At 37.7% G+C, this 10,062-nt stretch overlaps 2 protein-coding genes across 2 annotated transcripts; one reads left to right on the forward strand and one right to left on the reverse strand.

Annotated features, from left to right (window-relative positions):
* The first annotated feature begins 551 nt into the window (after positions 1–551).
* uqcrb (ubiquinol-cytochrome c reductase binding protein) lies at positions 552–3,526 on the forward strand. The gene is made up of 4 exons (XM_077195802.1): positions 552–665; positions 1,446–1,514; positions 1,620–1,786; positions 3,336–3,526. Exons 1-4 carry the CDS (start codon positions 560–562, stop codon positions 3,411–3,413), a joined length of 420 nt encoding a protein of 139 aa, XP_077051917.1. The 5' UTR covers positions 552–559; the 3' UTR covers positions 3,414–3,526.
* Positions 3,527–3,904: 378 nt separating this feature from the next.
* On the reverse strand, positions 3,905–9,700 carry lrrc14b (leucine rich repeat containing 14B). Its single transcript, XM_077195801.1, has 3 exons — positions 8,669–9,700; positions 5,662–6,021; positions 3,905–4,612 (listed from the first exon to the last, which is right to left on the reverse strand). The coding sequence occupies exons 1-3, from the start codon at positions 9,571–9,573 to the stop codon at positions 4,297–4,299; spliced, it is 1,581 nt and encodes a 526-aa protein (XP_077051916.1). The 5' UTR covers positions 9,574–9,700; the 3' UTR covers positions 3,905–4,296.
* Positions 9,701–10,062: the final 362 nt, after the last annotated feature.

The raw sequence follows: 10,062 nt of genomic DNA on the forward strand, positions 1-10,062 counted from the left end.
CTCAGCTATTGTAACAAAATTATGGACATGCAGAACACTACAATAAAGTGCTTCCAGTCTAGTTAGAAAGGACTAGAGCTTATTTCGGCTGAACACAAAATTAGTAATTTTGAAGAATATGGGTAACCAAACAGTTTACTGACTTCCATAGTATGGGGGGAGGTGATGGCGCAGTGGATAAGACACATGCCTTTGGTGTGAGAGACCTGGGTTTGAATCCACTGTGAGACACCAATGTGTCCCTGAGCAAGACACTTAACCCCTAGTTGCTCCAGAGGCGTGCGACCTCTGACATATATAGCAATTGTAAGTCGCTTTGGATAAAAGCGTCAGCTAAATGAAATGAATGAATGGAGGGAAAATAGTATGAAAGTCAATGGGGTCCATCATCTGATTGGTTTCCGACTTTCTTCAAAATAACTTATTTTGTGTTCAACGGAAGAAGGTCATCCATACAAGTCTGGAAAAACTTTAGGGTAAGTAAACGATGACAGCATTTTCATTTATGGGTGAACTATCCCTTTAAGAAAAACTCTGACGGCCAGATTCAACCAATCACATGCTGAGAGAAGAAGATTGCGTTATCACCGGACGAGACGTCACATATCCCACAATACTGTGCTACCTACTTTCCTTGCGAGCAGAAATGGCGTCGAGGGCACCAGGTAAAATGTTTTTTGTGTGTGTTTTTTAAAAATACGAACTTATGAATTTGTTGTTAGCAAGTTAAGGAGTTATTTTATAACTCGCCTCCTTTCTGCGCTATTAGAATGACTGTTTGTTTGCGCCGTTGTTAGTTTTGACATATAAAGCACTGATGTCCTCTACTGAGTGTCCTCGTCTGCACTAGACGAAATATGTTTCTATTCCCACGTCGCCTGTAAATAACTGCTTTTTTTGTGTGTGAGTGTTTTCAAGTAATAAGAGAGAATTTAATTATCCGTGATTCATTCTCTAGTAACGTTAGTTAACGAGCGTAGAGACCCATAACTGAATCTCATGTCAGCTGTGACCGTTTGTCAGAGATTTTTCTGCTTTAAAGGGATAGTTCACCCAAAAATGAAAATTGTCATTACTTAACGTTAACTTACTCACCCTGAAGTTGTTCAAAACCTGTATGAATTTCTTTCTTCTGTTGAACACAAAGAAGATATTTTAAAAAATGTTGGTAACTAACCAGACAGTTGACGGTAAGTTAGCTATTGACTTTAATATTATGAAATAAAAACTACTGTTTAAGTCAATGACTACTATCAGCTGTCTGGTTACCTACGTTCTTTAAAATATCATATTTTGTGTTCAGCAAAAGAAAGAAACTCGTATAGGTTTGGGTAAGTGATGATAATCTTAAATTTTGGGTGAACTATACTTTTAATAACCCAGCCAACACTTGAAAGTCACCGTAAACTCCACATTATAAGTCATTTGTTCCTGTCTGTGTACAGCTGCAACCGGCAGGCTCCTGGTGGGCTTCAGAAAATGGTACTACAACGCAGCCGGTTTCAACAAACTGGGTAAGCACTGCCATCGCTTTACCATGCAGACAATGCAATGTTTAGAGTGACCTTCAAGAAGTATATGGTATGCAAATGTGACAATTTCTTTCTCATGTCATATAGGTTTGATGCGGGATGACACCATTAACGAGGACAGTGATGTAAAAGAGGCCATTCGTCGGCTTCCAGAACCGGTTTACAACGACAGGATGTTCCGCATCAAGAGAGCTCTGGATCTTTCCATGAAGCAACAGGTTCTTCCCAAGGACCAGTGGACTAAATTTGAGGAGGTGGGAAAGAGATTGTCCTGGAGGTTTTATTTAAGTTTAATATTCTTGGAATAATGTGCTATACTAAATACAGATTGACCAAAATTTAATTTTTTATTACTGATTATTTGCACGTTTATGTGCCTGATAACCAATTTTGATTTATTGTTTTATTTTCGGTTTTTGAAAATAACAAACACACTATTTTTATATATACTAATTTCTGCAATTTCAATCCCTCACATACAAAACAAAACACTTCTACATCAATGAAAAGTCTGAAAGAGTGCAAAAAATAGTGCTCTGTGACACTATAGTAGTGACAAGTGTCTTTTTAAAATAAAATCTTTGATCAGGTAAACAAACATGTAACGAATATAGCTTGTAAAAATAATTTTAACAAATTAAAAATGGCATAAAACATTCTAAACTGCCTGAATAATAATAATAAAAACATTCCTACTTTAGTGTTGTTTAGTAATCCCAGTTTCATCTTTATTAATAACACCATTAATATTAACAGGCAGAATAAATTTACAAACTCTGTTTTCAAATGTAGAACTTAAGATTATTTATGAAGAGTTCATAGACTCTATAGATTTATTTTTGTTTTATGCTACAGTTTTATGTGTTTAATAGGCTAAAGAGAGTGGAACACGCTGGAATATTTCCTGATTATCAACCCAGTAAATGAACCACTATAAACGTGACTTACGAGACGAGTGTAAACAACAGAGAGAATTAAATTCAGCGCTTTTCTTTCCAACATGCCCTCATTCATGGCTATTGTATTGAATTTATGTGAAGTTAAGTCTTTATTGGGACAGGACTTGACGGATTACGTGACTCAGTGAGTTTGACTCTATTTTTTAGTGCCAAGATTAAACTACACCAAGCATTTATGAAACATCTCATTTGTGCATTAATGGCTGTTATGTTAAATAAAGTTTATTATCTAAGGGAGGCAAGGTATTGTACCTTTGAACACTGTTGACTCATCGCTCCAACACAGATTTAAGGGCGCCTTGCATGCAATTCTCTAAACACCCACAAGTGAGTGCCATTTATTGGTCAATCCAATATTTAAAAACCAATACATGATTATGGGAAAATGTTTAAATATCGGGAAAAATATTGATAAAACCGATCACTGGTCGATCTCTAATACTAAATATGTATTTGTATGTATCTCCCAAACATCATTTGCGTACATCTCAACATTATGCATGTGTAGAAAAAATGCACATTTAAAATGTTTAGCGCACACCCCAAAAAATTCCTGTTGAACACAAAAAAGTTTCAGTATGCATAACTGTATGCAAGAGATTTGAAAGTGTTTTTTTGGATTAGATTTGGTCTTTCTCATCCATATAGCTTTAGAATCATTCTAATATGCTTGTTACAAATATTTACTTTCATTGTATAGCAATTTCTATCTTCATTGCCTTTTGTTTTGTGGAAGTATATGCATTTGGCATGAGTAAAAAACAGAATGCTAATTTAACTAATTTGTATTTAAGCACCTTTCAGATGTAAGCTATTTTCAACCGCTGTTCATTGTTCCCCGTAGGATGTGGCTTACCTTGAGCCGTATCTGGAGGAGGTTATCCGTGAAAAGAAGGAAAAAGAGGAGTGGGCGAAGAAGTAGGATGAGGCTAAAGCTCCTCTTTGATGTGATGTCTGGTGTCTTGTATTTAAGAGTAAATGTATTATGTGATGATTCCCTATACCTATTAAATGGTCTTTTCTGACAAAAGTCAAGTGCCTGTAGTAGTTTTTTTTTCCTTGGGAAAAAAGATAAGGCCATTTAATTAAATATGCATTTGTTTTTAAGGTAGGTCTTTGTCATACAAGACATTCAGTAAGTACAATTTCATGGCATTGTTAACCTATACAATGTTTACTTTTCATGAATTGAGATCAAGCTCAATCCTGTAATGGATAGTTGCAAATATTTTTAATTCTTTATTAGAGATTGTCTAATAGAGTTGTGCATGTATTGTTTGCAGACACCGAACTCTGTTATCCTAACCTTCTTGAATACATAAATATACATACTGTGAACTAATATATATACAGGTATTTTCAAACATTCAATCTCATTTTCCACTTTGAATTAATGTAGAAACAACACAAAGGTAGTTTAAGCATTTGTTTAATGGAATATTTCTACCAAGTAGGTCATACTTGATTCCAATACTGGTGTCCTGGTTAAAATTACACATTTTATCTCCAGGGAGGAAAAAATATACATTTTACATTACAGTAATTACTAAAAAAGTAATTAAAGCCCAGCCTAAACTGCAAATTATTTGATATTAACAATTACAGTCCATTAAAAAAATAAAGTGAACCATAAACACGTTACATTTAACTATGAACAAAGCTGAATTTTTCAGCATCATTACTCCAGTCTTCAGTGTCACATGATCCTTCAGAAATCATTCTGATATGATTTGCTGCTGAAGAAATATTTCTTATTATAAATGTTGAAAACATACATCCTTCATACATCGTTCATTTTGAACGCCTCACTCCATCATTCTCTGATCTCTCCGTTGAGTAACACTATTGACTGTGTCAATGAAGTTTCCTACGACACTGTTGAACGATTGCAACATGGAGACTCCCAGTTCGTTGCTGGTCTCGTTGATGTCAGGATCATAGGCTCCAAATAACGGTGTGCAGACCTCTATGTGTCTCTTCCCCTCCCTCTCTAGGATGCCAACAAGTTCAGTCCTGGCTAGCTGGAACTTCTCCCTGTCGTAGTTTATCAGTGTCCTATCATCCAGCGGGTACGTGGCACCTTCAGGATAACAGTCACGAGGGACGGGAAGCTCAACGTATCTGTGGCACAATACAATCGAAATTAAGTCAGAACACTCAAAACGCTAAAAAGTTAGAGGACCTATTATGCTCTTTTACAAAGGCTTGGTTTTGTTTTTGGCCTCTTTTAGAATTGGTTTTCATGCTTAAATGTTTAAAAACAATTTTCCACATATTCTCCATTGTTGCAGCTCCTCTCTTCCCAGTCTGTCAGTAACGATATCCCTGTCTCTATGAAGCCCCTCATTCTGAAAAGCACAATGTGCTCTGATTGGTTGGCTGGTCCAGTGTGTTGTGATTGGTCAACTGTGCGTTTGGGAAATGTCACACCCCTTACTTTGGAATCCACCCAAAGATTCAAAGGTTTTCCATTCGATTCAAGAACATTTTTTGCAAATTCAGGATGATTCACAAAATTCGATTAACGATTCATAGGATAATTTAAATGCTTCCACTAATGTATCGTTGAAACACTCATTTCAACACTACGATTTGGGACACACTGGCTGCATCCGAAATTCCATATTTCCCTATTATATAGCAAAACAGTATGTGACAAAAGTAGTATGTCCAAGAAAAATATCCACAGATGTACACCTACTTCCATATGATGGACACTTTACTATCCCATGAGGCCATGGGAGAAGATTTGTGATTGTAGGTGAAGCCTGATAGAGCAGTAGGTCACATGATAATGACAGAATGAATGGTGAAAGTAATACATCTGGATTTTTAATTCATACTAAATGAAACGTACTTTTTTTTAGTGGTCGTGAAGTAATTATTCAAAATAAGTACCTACTCAAATCACATTGGAGTATGCGATTGCGGACGCAGCCTCTAATTTCGAAAACTATTTAGGACGGATTGTATAAATTGGCACTAGTCCCTTTCTATTTATAGTCTTTGTTGGGACGCAATGAGGGAGTTCAGAAACAGTGACACTGATACAGAGAATAACTCCCTTTGGAGGGCCTTTGTAACTTTGCAGAGCTTTTTCATGCTTAAATGGCAACATTAGAGTTGAACATTTAAAAAAAAAAAAAAAGACCACAAATGAACAGTCTTACCTCAAAGCAGGAAAGCCCAGAGCCAGCGTATTGAAAAGAATGCGCAGGGCAGCAGTGCTCAGGGGATTACCCAGGATCTTCAGTTCCTGTAGTGCGTGACACGGTCTCAGTGCTTGTGTGAACATATCCAGGGTCTCGTCGTCCAGTCCACACTCCTCCACACCCAGACTCGTGAGTGTGGCAGAACAGCGATACAGAAGCTTCCGGAAGGTGCTGGGGAAGACGTCCGCAACCGCATGACCACTCAGGTCCAGCTTCACGATGTGCTCACTGTGCAGGCTGTTGGCGAAGTAGGCCATGTCCACTGCGCTGAGACTACAGTTCGCTAACTCGATAACCTGCAGTGGAGTGTTTAGTGGACTGGTGAAACAAACAGACTCAAGTTACTCAAAACAAGTGTTTAAGGATGATCTCAAATAAGATAACAGCATTATGGAATTTACACTAAATGCAGCTAATAATAATAGGCATGCTATTGCATTGCATACTATAATATTAAAACTATTAACATTTAAAAATAGAAACATTTTTTAAAGAATTTGACAAAGCTGCATTAAAATATCAGGAAAATCATTTGAGTGATTCACTGAATAATAAAGCTATTTTGTTACTCTGCAAATTTGATTAATCCTGTTTTTGTTGTGTTTTTATTGACGAATATTATTACAATTTAAAACACCAGTTTTTCACTTTAATATATTGTAAAATGTAATTTATTCCTGTGATCAAAGCTGAAATTTTCAGCATCATTACTACATCCTTCAGAAATCATTTTAATATGATGATTTGAAACTCAAAAAACATTTCAGTTTTTCTGTTATTAATGTTGAAAACCGTTGCGCTGAATATGAATAATATAAAATGAACAAAAGTATTAATATCATGGAGCAGATTGTGTTTTAGCACCTGTATGACATGTGATGTTTTGACTGTTATAAGACACATGCACTGCTATTTACAGCGAATGTAGAACATACTGTTTTGCCAAAGTCATGTCCTGGCCTACTTAGAGTTTGCAATGGGACAGCTGTCTGCAACAGTCGCACAACAAACAGGGAGCGATTTCAACAACAACACACTAGACAACATGGGTTGATAATGACAACCCATGTTGTCTAGTGTGTTGTTGTTGAAATCGCTCCCTGTTTGCAAACCCTCAAATAAGATTCTCTGATCTTACATTTAAGTGAAGAAGACCCAATTCAAATGTTTGGTGTCAGTAAAAAAAAAAAGTGTGTATTAAAAAAAAAATGCCGCATAACAGTTTTCAACATTAATAATGATCATAAATGTTTCTTGAGCAACAAATCAAAAAATATTAGAATGATTTCTGAAGGATCATGTGACACTGAAGACTGGAGTAATGATGCTGAAAATTGCATCACAGGAATATAGTAAAATATAAATTATTACAATATTGTTTTAAAGTGTAACAATATTACACAATATTTACATTAAGATGGACGGATGTGTATTTTTATCAAATAGATTCAGAAGAGACTTCTTTCAAAAAAAAATATTGTTTTAAATTGTAACAATATTACACAATATTTACATTAAGATGGACGGATGTGTATTTTTATCAAATAGATGTAGAAGAGACTTCTTTCGAAAACAATATTGTACCCAATTCAAATGTTTGGTGTCAGTAAAAAAAAAAGTGTGTACTCACAAAAAATGCCGCATAACAGTTTTCAACATTAATAATGATCATAACTGTTTCTTGAGCAACAAATCAAAAAATATTAGAATGATTTCTGAAGGATCATGTGACACTGAAGACTGGAGTAATGATGCTGAAAATTGCATCACAGGAATATAGAAAAATATAAAATATTACAATATTGTTTTAAATTGTAACAATATTACGCAATATTTACATTAAGATGGACAGATGCATATTATCATCAAATAGATGCAGAAGAGACTTCTTTCAAAAACAAATAAAACTTTTGAGCGCAAGTCTAGGAGGTTTACACTCTTGCATTGACCAATGCAAACAGTCATCAGATTAGAGTAAATCACATCTCAGGCATTTAAAGATCCAACAATCACTGAGCCAATGTTTAATCGGCAAAAGCGAGAGCCGAACAATGGCGACATACACCTACAGAGTTACCACACTGATCTGACAAAACCCAACAAAGCGTCTGTTGCCGTCTGTCGTCAGTGCAATGTGAATTGGCTTTAAAGAACCCTTTGTGCAAATGCAAATGTTCCATAGATTCTTCATTAGATGCCAAAAAAATAACCTTCATTTTTAAGAATGTATGTGTAGGAGTTTAAATGGTTAGTTCACCCAAAATTGAAAATTATCCCATAATTTACTCACCCTCAAGCCATCCTCAGTGTATATGACTTGCTTCTTTCAGCCGAACACAATCCTAATATCCTGGCTCTTCCCAGCTTTGTAATGGCATTGAGTTTTTGAAGCTCCAAAAAGCGCATCCATCCATCATAAAAGTACCAGTTATCCATATGACTCCGGGGGGGTAATAAATGCCTTCTGAAGCAAAGCGATGTTTTTTAGTTTTTTTTTGAAAAATATAAATATTTAAAACTTTATAAACCACAATAACTGGCTTCCAGCAACGGGTGACATGCGTTTAAGAGAAAGTGGATATGACATAGCTCTTCTTTTATATCGAAATCCTCCATTTTTCTTTCCTCCATTTGCTCTATCCTTACATCAATTCTCACCCAAGCTTATGCAACGACTATATCATCAGTCAGGTCAGAGGTCACCCTTCCACCGAACTCGACACGCTAACGAACACAATCGCACACGTTACACGTACAGCCGTTGCCAGAAGCCAGGCATCACTGGAATCAAATGGATTAATTTTATGATACGCTTTTTGGAGCTTCAAAAACTTGGGACACTATTCAATGCCATTACAAAGCTGGGAAGAGCCAGGATATTATCATTGTGCTTGGCTGGATGTCTTGAGGGTGAGTAAATTATGGGATAATTGTAATATTTGGGTGAACTATTCCAAGCCTTTACCTCAGCAGTTTCCTCAGATGTCCTGTAAGAGTGGAGAACCCCAGATAAAGCTCTCTCAGCTCGGTCAGTTTGCTCATCAGCTCTCCCAGAACTCCCATGAGCCCCTCGTCATCCGGGCCCAACCGGTGCACGTTCAACGCCTGCGCAGGAAAGGTGATGGAGCGCAGCTTGGGGAACTTCAACTGGGAGAACATCACCTCGATGTGTGGAGCCTCCAGATGTACGTTGTGCACCACTTCTAGCTTCTGCAGGCCGTGTGATTCCACCAGCTTCAGGAGGTAAAACAGGTTCCTGAGGCTCAACGAATCCACACGCAGGCCCACGAAGTGCAGTTTTAACGGGCAATGTCTGCGAAGCAACAAAGCCTGAGCAACAACCTCGTTGTTCCGTCCAGTAACAAAAGCATCCATGCGAACATCGACCTCCACTTTAAACGCTGATGGTGATGCTTGACCATCCTGCATGGATGCCATAGTCTCGTAGCACATGCGGGTGAGAAGCTCCGTTCGTGCCCAACGCCCGAGGGTCCGTCCACAGGGACAGATCTGTTGTTCAGTGTCTTGCAGACCCGTTATATCCACCACACATAGCTTTTTAGCATACGTGCTTGGAGCTTGAAACACATAGTCCCTCAGACCTGTGAGAAAGGCCTCCAGACAGAGCCTGCATGTGCGGGACGTGAGATCCTCTGGACAGTCCACCGTTCGGCCTAACAGTTTACGCAAGTTAATCTCCGTCAGAGGCCACGTCTGGACCAAGTCATGGAGCATTGATGCCTCCTCACGCAGATAACTGGCCTTGAAGAGGATTGGGTAGAGATTGCAAGACAAGCAGTGGAGGTTCTGACACGCGTTTGTGCCGGTTTGGACGAAGCCCTCGGCTGCTAGGAACTTCAAGCTCTTCATGGCTTTTAGTCAGCTCCCAAGATCAAGGAACCTTCGTAGAGCTGTCTGCCTTTAGGAGTTGTGGTGTGTTTCTTCTGCCCTCTTTCAGCCAACATATACATATGCGTCAACTCAAGAAGAGAGCCGTACGAGGAGGGAGGCAGTCGAGGGGGGGTTAGTTATTTATAGAAGCAGCTGTCTCATACTCTCATGTTTATCAGACAGAGGTTAAACAGCCATTCGATTCTGGACGGCTGCTAATGAAAAAGAAGAAGTTAAATCCTGTGCTTGTTGACCATCAATAGAGACAACAACATTTTGTGGCTGTAGGAAAAATCTGGTATTTTCTGGGTTAACCATTGAAAAAAGGAAAAAAGATATATTCTTAAAGGGCAATGTGTATTTTTTTAGGGATTTTATTATCGAAAATCAATATTTTTATTCATAAATATGTCCTCAATGGTGTACAAATACCTCTGCCAATTATCTGACTTATCCTCGTAAACAAAG

This window comes from Siphateles boraxobius, unplaced genomic scaffold (assembly GCF_051911475.1).
Source record: "Siphateles boraxobius isolate OS27281-9 unplaced genomic scaffold, OSU_SipBor_1 35, whole genome shotgun sequence".
NCBI classification, from domain to species: domain Eukaryota; kingdom Metazoa; phylum Chordata; class Actinopteri; order Cypriniformes; family Leuciscidae; genus Siphateles; species Siphateles boraxobius.

Bases quoted from the DNA above. Each gene is read 5' to 3' on its own strand.
- uqcrb (XM_077195802.1), top strand. From the start codon at position 560: ATGCTGAGAGAAGAAGATTGCGTTATCACCGGACGAGACGTCACATAT. The intron at 1,515-1,619 runs GTAAGCACTGCC...CATGTCATATAG, and splicing joins AGCCGGTTTCAACAAACTGG to GTTTGATGCGGGATGACACC. The intron at 1,787-3,335 runs GTGGGAAAGAGA...TGTTCCCCGTAG, and splicing joins AGTGGACTAAATTTGAGGAG to GATGTGGCTTACCTTGAGCC.
- lrrc14b (XM_077195801.1), bottom strand. From the start codon at position 9,573: ATGAAGAGCTTGAAGTTCCTAGCAGCCGAGGGCTTCGTCCAAACCGGC. The intron at 6,022-8,668 runs GTAAAGGCTTGG...TTGTTTCACCAG, and splicing joins CATCTGAGGAAACTGCTGAG to TCCACTAAACACTCCACTGC. The intron at 4,613-5,661 runs GTAAGACTGTTC...ATTGTGCCACAG, and splicing joins CTGGGCTTTCCTGCTTTGAG to ATACGTTGAGCTTCCCGTCC.